At 48.8% G+C, this 13,179-nt stretch overlaps 1 protein-coding gene across 10 annotated transcripts in view; it reads left to right on the top strand.

Annotated features, from left to right (window-relative positions):
* The window catches only part of Pcbp3 (poly(rC) binding protein 3), a 179,855-nt gene that overhangs the window by 144,014 nt on the left and 22,662 nt on the right, over positions 1-13,179 (top strand). For all 10 annotated transcript variants that reach the window (XM_051186963.1, XM_051186962.1, XM_051186961.1 and 7 more), the window contains 6 exons: positions 102-256; positions 1,390-1,413; positions 2,301-2,333; positions 2,778-2,894; positions 10,899-11,030; positions 12,144-12,272. In XM_051186963.1, the coding sequence (XP_051042920.1) occupies positions 102-256; positions 1,390-1,413; positions 2,301-2,333; positions 2,778-2,894; positions 10,899-11,030; positions 12,144-12,272 (590 nt within the window). The remainder of the gene's footprint in view (positions 1-101; positions 257-1,389; positions 1,414-2,300; positions 2,334-2,777; positions 2,895-10,898; positions 11,031-12,143; positions 12,273-13,179) is intronic.

The following is a 13,179-nucleotide window of genomic DNA, read 5'->3' as shown; positions in this document are numbered from 1 at the left end:
TGGTGGTGACAGTGCCACACCCCCTGCCCTGGAGGCTGAATCCCATGGTTCTAGGTGCAGAGGAGCATACCCCTGGTCACAGCTGTGCCTTCTTGTTCTAGGTGACGCCATCTGGGCCCCATCCATCCTTCCTCACGGCACCCTCAGCACCTTAAGCCACCACCCTGAGCTACATTTTGGAGGAAAGATGGAATCTAAGGTCTCAGAAGGTGGCCTGAACGTAACCCTGACCATCCGCCTACTGATGCATGGAAAGGTGATGTGGGGTGGAAAGCAGGGCACCGCTTTGTACTCCTTATTCTACACAATCCCAAAACTACAATGGTATTGCACATGCAGTCCAAATTATACCTTTTTAGAGCTACTCAAGACTGGTTGACCCTACGCCTTTAACTCAGTACCCCGCAGTGCCTGTGTCCTGCAGGTGGGTGCTGTCCTGCATAGCCAGTAGTCCGCCTCCCCACCCAGCAAGACAAGGCTGGTGCTGTGTTTTCTGCTTCTACCCTGAGAAATCTAGCTCCCAGCTTTCCTGCAAGATTTCCTGGCAGGGTTGGCCACAACAGTTCTGGGACATCCAGCTTCCCAGAAAGCATGTCCTTTTGCACCCAGGCATCCCTGTTCTGTGGTGCAGTGTCCTTTCCTTCCCACATGGGATTCTCTACCCATCGGCCCCTAGTTCCTGTGACAGAAGGGCCACAGCTGAGCACACCCTCCTCCTGTTGCCTGAGCCCATGCCACACCTTCCACTTGGACCACAGCACCTCTGGGTTTCTGAGGGCTTGGTTATAGTGAAAAAAGCAGGCCAGACTTTGAAAGAGGGTATTTCCCTTAGCGAGGAGTCAGGCTGGCCCTGCCCCAAGTGACTCACCATGGCAGGGCCTTGCTGAGGCTGTCCTGTGGGCTGGGAACACTGGTTCAGGTGCTCATAACTCCACAGGCATTGAAGTACAACTGCAGAATGGTGTGGACTGGCTGTGCCAGGGGCTTCTCCGAGTGTCCTCCATTGTAAAGCAAGCCCAGCAGTAGAGGGGGTGTTTCCTGTCTATCTATAGCAGGGTTTCCATAAGTGCGTGGTCACTTGCCTCCTGCCAGGAAGTTTGCTGATAAAGCTCAGCTCTGTCCCTGATCAGCCCTGGTCAGCTAGGCACAGAGGAGCTGGACAGCCCAACACAGACAAGTCTCCTTAACTGGAGTTTCGCTCTCGCATGGGGCAGGCATATGGCTCAGTGGGAGAATACCTATCTGGTATACAGAAGGTTCTAGTTCCACCCCAATATTGTAAAAACTACAACCCCTCCCCCCCCCCCATGGTGTCAGACTGGTTTTGAAGCCTCAGCCCCACAGTACTCTATAACATCATCTTTCTTGATTTTTTTTTTTCCCCTACAGGAAGTTGGAAGCATCATTGGGAAGGTAATTATTGAGTGAACTCTGCCTTTCTTGGGGTCTCTATAAGGTAATAGACAGAGATAGCAGTAGCCATTGGTGCTGACTGTCCCCAGCAAGTACACTGTGCTAAGGAAGTCAGGACCCCAAGGAGCTCTGTCCTGGCTGCCCTGTTCACACCCCCTCCTTAGACAACAATACCATGGCTCTTGTTCTTGGCTCCGGGCAAACCATGCAGGGAGCATTCTTCCTGGGTGCTGGCAGGGCCCCAGCTGGTCACTTTCAATCTTGTTACTGGCACTTCTGGGTTTCAGACCCTGGGAAGTGCCTGCTGTATAAACTCCTTTTTATACACCTAAAGCAAAAGATGCTTCCATGGAAAAAGGACCAGTCAGAAGCCTGTGTGAGAGGAATGGCTGGGGGCCAGGCACTGCCCTCCCAGTGTGCAGTGTTTTGGTCATCTCTGGTAACCCTGCACCTGTACAGCAGGGGAGCTTCTAACTGCTCAATATCCCGACTCCTTCCTAACATTTCTTTGGAAAGGGCTTCTCAGGGCAACACTACTCATGAAACACCGTTTGTGCCAGGCTTAACCCCTGCTGGGCATCCCCTGGCAATAGACCCACCCTGGTACCATATTTGTGGTGCTGATTCTGACCAAAGCCTGCCCACAGTGACCAGCCGTGCCACTGCGTGACTATGTCTTCGTTTCTTCATCTGAGCTACCCCTGGATTGTGTGGCCAATGAATAAAGAGACCAGCTAACTCGTGGGGACAGGCAAGGACAGAGCAAACTAGAGGCGGGCAGCACCTCACTGTGCAAGTAGCTTCCAGCACCCAGGGCTGGACTAGGCCAGGCCCATGTCCCCTGTGTGTGGCAGTGACAGACTTCCTTATCTGTGTCTCCATTCCAGAAAGGAGAGACAGTGAAGAAGATGCGGGAAGAGGTGAGTGTGCTTTTCTCTAGTTGTCACTCTGTCCCCAGGTCAGGTTGGCCACGTGGGGATGGCACTGCTCGTGTGTCAGGGATGCAAAGCAAGGAGGAGGGGCAACCAGAGTTCAGCTGCAGAGGGCATAGGTTCTAGGAATTCCATTCTGGTAGGGCATGATGGCATGTGTCTGTAACCTCAGCACCACGAGACAGGCAAAAGAGCAGAAGTTCAGTGCCATTCTCCACTCCACTTGGAGTTCAAGGCCAGCTTGGTTACATGAGCAACAGCAGCAAAATCTTAAAATTCTAATTTGCTGGTGACTTCTGGCAAAGATTTTGCTGTTTTGAATGAGATTTTCAAGCATGTCTCAGCACTAGTGTCTGCAACCCTGGAGAAGCCAGGCCTGCACAGGCCAGCTTTCATCTCCTGCCAGCTGCCTTTCCTCTTGTCTCACCTTAGAGTGGTGCCAGGATCAACATCTCAGAGGGAAACTGCCCGGAGAGAATTGTCACCATCACAGGCCCAACTGATGCCATCTTCAAAGCCTTCGCTATGATAGCATACAAGTTTGAGGAGGTAAGGCAAGGGCCAGCTCCTGCGCCCATTCATCTGTTTGTCTCACTTGGTTGAGGAACTGGCTTGCTTTGTGACAAGGCTACCTTAGAATTCTCTTCACCTTCAATCCCCAGGTGTTCACCCCTGCTTCTGTCCCACGAGTGAGGGTCAGCATCCTTGCTTATAACTAAAGTTGGCCACTTGTGCCATGTGCACAATGGAGAAGCCCACCCCGCGGGTGTTTCCCAGGCACCGCACAGAGCCTCAGCACACAGGCCTCCCACCAGGCACATGGCTGCTCTTGTGTCTCAGGCTGTACTCATGCCTTTGGAGGCCAGCTGCTCTGTCTGCCACATGGCCCCAGCCAAAGCCCTAGCTGCCTCAACTCTGCTCTCAGCTACATACACTGCAGCAACTCTTCTCCCCAGAGAGATTATATAGCTGTGTCTTAGCTGGAGTAGAAGTGTATTTTCATGTTGGGAGATGGATACATACACAGGTATATGTAACACTTATATGTGTTCTTAGTGAGCCACACTTGATGTTTTTCATGTTTCCACTCAATGTTTATTCACATATGATGATTTTATCTATCATAAATGAGAGGTGATGGTCGGATTTTGAGGTGGGCTTTGTGGGTATAAGCAAAGACCCCTCTAAATGAGAGCAAGCAGACTGTATATACAGAGCTTGCTATAACAAGGAATCGGCCTCCATCATTTGTCACTGGGGGGCAGGGGGAGCATCACATAATGGACAGATTTTAGATATGCTCTAAGAATGGCTGTGGGTAGAACTGGAGATGACTGCCTCCCTGGAGCCAGGCTCCCTGACTTAGAATTGGGAGCAAGCCTTAGGGAAACTATGGGTACCTAAGCTTTGACCATCCTGAGTTGAAACCAGAGAAGCTTCTATAGAGGTATGGGCAATTCTCCTGGCACCCATGGCCTGACCATCACTAGTTTGCTGCTGAATTTCTTGTGTGCCCTTGCAAGAGGCTAGCCGATGAGGAAAGGACTTAAGAGCAGGCTTTCATTCTGCAGGGCTCAGCTGCCTTAGTGGGCAGCAATGTTGAAGATCACCTTGACCTTTTTGTTCTGTGTCATGACTATCATGTCCTGGTAGAAAGCACATGGCCACCGCGACAAAAACAAAGCTGTTTACAGTCCCTGAAAGGTGCTTTGAATCCAAGAGCTCTGATGCCCACCCAGGCCAGGAGAGCCACCCCCCAGGACTGTGATGTTCATCATCAGAGATCTGATAGGTCCTTTCTTGAGATGATGCATAGCTGCTCTTTGGTCCCAGAGTAACAGAATGTAGTCACAACAGCACAGATGCTCCCATGACCAGCCTGCAGAACTTTAGAGCAAGTTGCCATCTAGTGCTGCTTATGCCAATGGGTGGGGACAGTCCACCAAACATCTAGAGTTCAGATGCCATTAGTCACTTCTGCCAGAAGCAGTTAAGGACTCAGTCTTTTCTCCTACAGTGCCTGTCACGGGGTCGGGGGGGGGGGCTCTGCTCTGGTCATTCTCTGGGCAGTGGGCTGGTAACTAGCATAAAAGTGCTGAGTGATAGGTGGCCTTGCTGTGATGTATCTGACATGAGGGTTTGAAGAGTTAAGGGTCCATATCCAGACAAGTCTCAGGGTCCTTTCCTGCAGTGCCTGAGACCCAGTCAGACAAATGGGACCAGATGTCTGCCAGAGGCACCAGGAAGCCAGGAAAGAGTAGCTGCTCAGACAGGTCTGGATGAGGCTCCATTGGCAGCAGCATGATTTGGAACTGTAGAAGGAAGACAAACTAGCCAAGGTATTAATGACCATGTAGGGCCTGATGTCTGGAACACCATTGCTGTAGTTCCCTAGGTCTCACTGGAATGAAACCAGACTCACCAGTTTTATTCTACACTCTTGGAATTGTGGTAGCCTGACTAGAGTGAGGGTTACAGCTCCAGTTTGGGGTAATCTAAGAATGGTGTTAGAGTAAGTATTTCTATCCTGTTTTAGAGATGAGGGAGGAATGCATATCATGAGTGGATGACAATCAGGGGCTAATTTGAAAATGAGAAGAGGAGTAGTACACTGATCAGTTTTCTATCAGTGTGAGAGACCTGAGCAATCCACTTATAAAGCAAAATGCTTTGTGCTACAGTCCTAGGGTTTGTAGCCTATGGTGAGGCAGGTCTGCTGCTTTTCAGCTTCTGGTGGTAGTGGACCATATGTTATGGTAGGAGCACATGGCATAGAAAAACCATCCACCTTGTGGCCAGGATCCCACAATGCCCTGTGACAGCATACCCCTGATGAGCTAAAGTCTCCACAAGGCCCATCTTAGGTACCTACCTCCTCCTAATAGAGTCAGCTGAGGACTAGGCCCCTAACACATGGGCATTTGAAGGATATCACCAGCAAAGTTTCACTCAAGATATAATGGCACAGTGTAAACATTCCCATTGTAACCATTCCAGAAGGAAGGCATTGGTGGGAAATCGGGAATTGAACCAAAGGGTATATGTGTGCATGCGCACACACATAAAGCCACCCAGCAGGGCAAGCATTAAATCCTGTAGATGTATGCTTGGCATCCAAGGGTTACTGTGGTAGGGCATGAATAGCAAAATACTAGAACTGTGTCCTAGTTGGTGGCGGTGGAGGTTTTTTGTTGTTGCTGTTTTTTTATTTTTTTCCTTTTCTATTTTTGTCAAAGTCATTTGGAAAGTGGGAACCTCAACTAAGAAAAATGCCTCTATCAGATTGGCCTGTAGGCAAGTCTGTAAGGGTATTTTCTTGATTTGATGGATGGGTCCAGATCATTGTGGGTGGTGCTATCCTTGGGCTGGTGGCCCTGAGTTGTATAAGAAAGCGGGCTGAGCAAACCATGAGAAGCAAGCCAGTAAAGGAAGCAGCATCCTCCGTGGCCTCTGCTTCAGCTCCTGCCTCCAGATTCCTGCCTTGAGCACCTTCAGTGATAGAGTGTGACCTGAGAATTAGAAGCTGGAGCAAACATTGCCTCCCCAAGTTACTTGTGGTCTTGGTGTTTATCACAGCAATAGAAAGGTAACTAAGGCAGACCATAACCCTACTACATACTGCCTGGCTACCAGACTTTCCTTTAGAGCTCTTTCATGTTTCCTGCCTACAGAACCAGCCACAGAGATAACAGACCCCAATGACCGCTGCCAGCATGGGCAGTGTGTAGCCCCCTCATGATGCCATTTGGGGTACTCAGGATTCCTTTGCTTTAGCTAGGATGAGATCACAGGTAGGCAGGAAGCTTCAGATGCTGGCCTCCAGCAGTGAGCAGAGGCAGCAGTCAGGTAGAAACAGAAACAAGTGGCTAGCTCTAGTGTCACAGTCATCCTGTGATGGGCCACAGGTGTTGGGGACGTGTCCCCATGTCAGCTTTGAGTATCAGGACCTTTGCCTGTCAGTGTTACAGTTCTCAGCCTGGGGTCTGAGGTCCCATGGTCCTGAAGACTTGACAGTTCTCTGGGAGTCTTTTGATAACTGATACCGGCAGGTTCTCTTCTCTCGCTACCCACTCTCCCCGTCCCTATCTGCTCATTTATACTTCCTGTCTTCTTCCTTCCCTGGTCATCCTCAAACTTCAGCTGCTTTTTTAGTTATCAGTGGCCACTGCTAAGACTTGGGGTACACTGGGACAGTATTCAGGAGCCAGGATGCAGCTGCAGCACCTGTTGCTGCTCTGGAACCAGAACATTTGGAGGGCTGTGCAGGAACTGGGCTCTGGGTGCAGTCAGGATCACTTAGGCATAGGCAACCCTTCCTCATAGGGAACGGAAAAGTAACTAAGGTTGTGAGCAGATGTGGTCCTCAGATAGCAAGGTGCTAGCTACTCTGATGCTGCTGGGCAGATTCAAGCCAGTGGGTGCTGCCTGTAGGTGAGTCCCAGGCCTCTGCTGCTTGCACTGCTGCACAGTGGTTGCAGGCATTTAGCGCTGAGAAACCAGCACCCAGGGCTCAGGAACCAGGTGCCTGTCACAAATAGGGCTGTTTTGGATCTTAGCATTGAAGAGTATTGTGTCTGAGGGCAGCACTACACTGTGTCATTTTCATATGTCATTCATGGCATTTAAAGTTATCGAGTTGCTGAGTGGTACAAATTATGCCTGTGAGATTGGGTTTGTGTGGAGCTTCTCCAGCCACAAAGCTGCAGGCCAAGCTGTGCCCATTGCCATGCTTGCCATTACCACCATACTCTACTGTGTTTGCTGCTTTCTCCTTTGTATTAATAGCTTAGCCTGCACAGCTGAGAGTAGGCAAGGGATGACTAGTGGTGAGAAGTCTTTACTGGACCTGCCCGTTCCGGCACCAGGAGCAGCCCAGGAGACTCCCTGCTGAGTCCCTGAGTAAACCTGAGCTGTCTGCTTAAGAGTCTGAAAGGGGATGTTTGGACCATTCACGATCTTTGGTCCAAAACAAATTGCTGTGATTAGCCAATCACAGTTCTTAACGTTCATATTTGGAACTAATCACAGCATTACTAGTAATGATAGTAGAATTTTACCTCCGCAGGGAGAGCGCACCCCCTCGGGCCAAGTTACAAGGGGTTTCTCAGGACTAGTGATCATAAAAGGTCGTCTACAGCTATTCAAACAACCCTGGCTAAGGCTCCTCCTTCAGGAGCCAGGGCAATCGGCTGTAGTCTCTTGCATCAGTCTCAAGTGTCTATGAGTGTTTGGATGACTGATGTAGGTATAAGGGTAGCTAGCTGTTTGACTGATGGTCCTTTTTGCTCAAGGTAGCTTAGATAGCAAGAGAAAAGTTCAATAGCTCCTAATTATGGAACCAAAATTTCATATCCTTAGTAATAGACATTAAAAACAATGCTTACAATAAACTTGTAGAACTTGTCATTAATACTAGCAGTAATTAAAAAGTAGTTTAGAAGATGCTTTAAACGTGCCCTGTATCTGGGGATATTGATTCACATTTATTTATTTATTTAATTAATTACTTATTTATTGTTACTTGAACACAATTTCGTGACCTCTACTTACCCTCTGCCCTGGAAAGTGAGACAAATTTGCACTTGTACACCTCTGAGCCTATGATGACAGTGGCCATGCTATTTGTTACATGTCTTCCAGGCATCTGCTGATTCAAAGAACTTGGCTTCAATTTCGTGGCAGTTAAATCTATCTAGCCACTGTCACCCTTTGCTGTGCCTTTGAACATGCTCCTTCCTGGAAAAAAATGGAGATTTTTTTCAAATCCTCTTATTGTTGTTTTTGCTTTCATCTCTTTTGTACTAGGAAATTAAGCCTGGCAAGCACTGAGTTGCACCTAGCCCTGCTCTTTATTTTTACTCCTGGTTCCAATCATGTTCAAGCTCCATCTCAGTCATTCTGTGCCATTTCTAGACTGGTTCCTCAAACTCCTGTCATAAAATTGTTCTAAAGCCTCTGTTGCATTATTAAGGTAGTCCAGCAATATCCCCACTCCTCAAAACCTACGTTTGCAAGTCAGTTTCCCATTACAGTCATAACTACTGAAGATAAGCCAACTCATAAAGAAAAGGCTTATTCTGGCCCATAGACTTAGAGGATTCACACCACAATTTAGTGTAACCATTGCTTTTAGGACCCAGGTTGTTGGAGTTTCAGCATAACATGGCAAGAACTTATGATATAGCAAAACCATTCACCCCATAACCAAGATACAAATAAGAGATAGACACACCCTCAAAACTAAAGCCGCCCGCTAAGCCCCACCTCCTGGAGTTCCATTGCCTCCTATTTTACTTTACTTGTCACTGTGGTAAAATATCTGACAGGAAGGGTTATTTTGGCTTATAGGTCAAGAGCACTGTCCATCATGACAGGGGAGGCAGGGAGCAGGAACAGGAGGCATCTAGTCAGTACAACTACAGTCAAAGAAGAAATGGATGCTGCTATTACAGCCACATTCTCCTTTTTATTCAGTCTGGGACTCTAGGCCATGGTGACACTCACATTGAAATAGAGTGAATCTTTTCAAGTTAATCTAGACACCTCCTCACAGACACACCTAGAGTTGTGCCCCAGGTGATTCTAGATCCTGTCAAATTGACCATCAAAATTTACCCTCATGTCTCCCAAAAGCAACAAGTGTTTAACACCTGGACCTCTGGAGGATGTCCCAGATGGAAACCACAGCAGATGAATTAGATAAGGATGTTGGAATGCCATCTCGGGAGGTGACAGTTCACCATTCACAGTTCCTAGATTACAGTGCTTGTCTGTTTAGCTCTCTATTGCTGATCCTAGAGAATCTCTGAGGTCTTCTGGAATGACTTTACTATATGGAAAACTCTGTGGAGTTTCATCACTGCATTTTTGTTAAGCGTCTGAGATGGTCCTTTCTATGAGGCTCCAGAGCTGCTCTTCTTGAGGAGACAGCTCCTCCTGGTGGATGATTTTTAAGAGGTGCCTGGGAAGCAGCCTCAGGCTGGAGGTGATAGACAGGGCAGCCTGAGTCCTCTCATAATAAGTTGTCACCTTTGCCTGTAGCAGGACAAGTGTACTGTCAACATGGAATCCCTAAACTCAGACTGACCAATCACAGGAAAAAAATATCTGTAAGTAGAAGGCAGTGTGGTCACAGAATTGGTTTATTTGTCTTGGGCCTAAGGCTCTCAGGACATCCTGGAAACTTGGTTTTGTTCTATGCCAAGGATCAAGCTGAGAACCTCATACATTCTAAGTACATGCTGTCACTGAACTACACTCCAAGCTCTGAAGTGCTGGGAATTTTAATTACCACTGATCCCTCCAGCTTCCCAGAACACTGTGGTAATGAGGCAGTGTCAGTAATGGGTAACTACCTCCAGGGTTCTTAAGTTTTGGCTCCTGTAAAGCATGTGCCCTGCCATTTGGTATAAAACTTGGTATGTTCCCAAACTAAATAAAGCCAAGCCATTTTTAGCAACTGCAGAACACCCTCAATCCAGGAGACAGGAAACCATATATAAACCCCACTGGGAGTGGTTCAGAAGGCTTGAGCCAAGTCTTACCTTCTCGTTTCTTCCATTCTTGTTTTGATAAAAATGCCCCAACTCTACCATAGATGGCAACCAAAGAAAAGCTTAATACCAAGAGGGTGGTTCTAGATGCAGAGCAGCAGGTACAGAGGCCTCTGGGTCTTCTGCCTTGATAGAGGCTGGGTCCAGGACAGGGGGAAACGGAGAGAGATAAACAAGCTGCCCAAATGGAGCAGCTGAATCGGTGTGTGCAGCCCTAATAGGGCAAGGGTTAGCCACTGTCCCCGGTGCAACAGATGACGTCTGTGTAGGAGCAATAGCTCAGTCATAGCAAGCTTCCCTGGTGATCATCCAGGAAAAAGGAGGGTTTGTTTTTGTTTTGGGGTAATTGGGAATTAGAAGTGGAGATGGACATGAGGAAGACATGAGGCCAAGTTCTGGCCAGGTAGCCCTACACTCCAGAGGTTTGGGTGTGGCTCTCCAGGATGGTGGTGTATGTTGGTCTTAGCTTCTTTCCCCTAAATTGGGCTGCCTCTTCCATAACCAAGTTCCCTGATGCATAGGATACTCTGGGTTTCTGTGGAAACAGGCTTTGGACTCACTAATTTCATCTGACCAGCTTGTAACACCCCCTTGGGAATGCCCTTCCAGGCAAGTCTACGTCACACATCTGTCTATCAAAGTCCTCATACCCAATAGATTTTTCATGCTGAGGTCAGATCTGAGCATGTATCTTCTTGATATATACCCTGTCCTGAGTGACTCACTGGCCACCCAGCCCTGTAAATCCATGTGTGTAGTTGGCACATGTGGCCATCTGGCCCATATCTCCTGTTCCTTCTAAGACTGGCCTGGCTCTGAAGGTTCCATGGTTGCCAAGCCCACTTTCTGAGTCCCTTCTGTATGTGGAGGGCTCCTTGAGTTACAGTGAAGCAGGTAAGGGCAGAGATGCTACACACATGTCCTCACAGTGTGCTCACCAGTGTGCCACACTGCTGTACTCACTGGTATGAATCTAACATGCCTGTTTTCTCCTCCCTAGGACATCATTAATTCCATGAGCAACAGCCCTGCCACCAGCAAGCCCCCAGTGACATTGCGACTAGTAGTCCCTGCCAGCCAGTGCGGGTCCCTGATTGGGAAAGGTGGCTCTAAGATCAAGGAAATCCGGGAGGTACTGCCTATCCTTATTACATGTCTCCCACACAGCATAGTGTATGTGCTGATACACAGGGCCTGATGGCTCAAAGCTGGTGTGCAAACATACAGACAATCCAGTTCACCTGTGGAAAATAGGATGTGGGAAACCTTGCCACATTCACACATGCACACAGTGACCTGTCCCAGGAGTAGCCCTACCCTGCCAAGGATGGGGATGGAGGTCATTGGACAAGCAGGTTTTAGCATCCAAGTTCTCTCTGGCTCTGGGTACACTCTGCCTGAGAGATGCCCTTTTGTCCATCTCCATCAGGTCCTACATCCTGGGATGACAGTAATGGAGTCTGAACCTGATGTGGTTTTGACATTGAAACGTTACTTTAGGGAAGGCCAAGTCCTTCTCAATCGTGCTCTCTCTCTCTCTCTCCCTCTCCCTCTCCCTCTCCCTCTCCCTCTCTGACAGGGTTTCTCTGTGTAACAACCCTGGGTGTTCTGTAACTATCTGTAGACCAGGCTGACCTCAGATTCAGATGATCCTAGCTTTGCCTCCCAAGTGCTGGGATTAAAGTTGTGCACCACCCTACCTGGTCCAAGCCCCTCTCTTAAGCAGGAGGGGGCTGGCCACCCCTTCTTGATTCCTTTCTGCTCTCTTCTGTGACTTAGAAGATGCCAGGTTCACCATGTGTGTGACTCCCTAACATCGTCACTAAGGTTTGTCCTCGCTTACCCTGAGGATTAAATAGTTACTTGAGGTGTGGTGACCAGACATCAAGAGCAGGCAGGTCCCAGTTTCCTGGCCTGAATGTGACCTACTTCAATGGAGGAAGAATTCTTGGTGTTGGAAAGAACACTCCCTCCAGCACACTGGCTGAGATGGTGGCACTTTTCCAGGAAGTCATAGCTCCCTAAGAGGTGTGGCGAGGCAGGATCAAAGGAGAGAGGGCAGGAAAATGACATCCAGATGGTAAGGTGTGGGAAGGCACTGTGACAGCTAAGGCCCTGTGTCTAAGGATTGAGTTTCATGATGCAGACCACCCTGGATGCATACCCAAGAGTTGGAGGTGCTGCTCCTCCTGTATGTGTTCTGCCCACAATCTGCTGTTCTCCTTCCAATGGCCCTTCTCTGCAGTCCACAGGTGCTCAGGTCCAGGTGGCAGGTGACATGCTGCCCAACTCCACAGAGCGGGCAGTGACTATCTCAGGGACCCCAGATGCCATCATCCAGTGTGTGAAGCAGATCTGTGTGGTCATGCTAGAGGTACAGTATGAATATCATGGGCCAACGCATGCCACCGCTGGCCTTGCTCAGTGCCGAGCTCACTCTCCATGTGACTTTCTAACTTTGTCACTAAGGCTTCTGTGCCTCAGTTGACCTGAGGGTTCATGTAGTCGCTTGGGGTACCAGGGCTTAGGGGATCAGACATCAAGAACAGGCAGATTGCGGGCGTGAGCATAAGGAATATCCTACAAAGTGTCACCTGGTGGTAGCCTGTGGCCATTGTCTGGATATGAGTGGGAGAGCAGGGGTGGGGGCAGATCATGAGGTGTCAGCCTTGGAAGTGGTAACCACTCTGACCAGACAGAGGCGGAGTGGTGAAGGGTGAGGAAGTCTCCTGCCGTCAGGTCATCCAGCACAGCAGGCCTATAGGTCTGCATACTTCCAAAGAACTACTATCCTATGCTCAGGGTACGACTTGTACAGACCCAGGAAAACACAATTGAAGAGAAAGATGTATGGACAGAGACAGAAGAAAGAGGAGCCATCGGACAGCAGCAGCCTCTTAAGTTCGTTCTGATCGTTGGTGGAGCAGGATTCACAGCAGTTCCTACACTGTGGTCCTCCCTCAGGCTGCTTCCGTGACCCCTTCCCCAAACAGCACCTTTCACCGTGTGGAGCACTGCTGACCTCCGCCCTCCCACAGCCCGAGCTAAGACCATTATCACTTCTCCACAAAACCAGCTCCATTAACCAGCCGCTGTGTCATCTGCTCTGTGTAATCGACATCATGGTCAGACCTCACATTCAACTCTTTACAAATGTTGGTGTAGTTTTATTTCCCTAAGGAATATTTTCTGAAGTTTAAAGATAGTTTTCAAAGGGTTATACTCATGCAGTTTTCCCCTGCACACTGGTCAGGGTGATAGGATGGCCCAATCACAGGAGA

The sequence above is a fragment of the Phodopus roborovskii genome, unplaced genomic scaffold (assembly GCF_943737965.1).
Source record: "Phodopus roborovskii unplaced genomic scaffold, PHOROB, whole genome shotgun sequence".
Classification (NCBI taxonomy): Eukaryota; Metazoa; Chordata; class Mammalia; order Rodentia; family Cricetidae; genus Phodopus; species Phodopus roborovskii.
The sequence above is the reverse complement of the archived record's forward strand: the minus strand, read 5'-3'. Positions and strand labels throughout refer to the sequence as shown.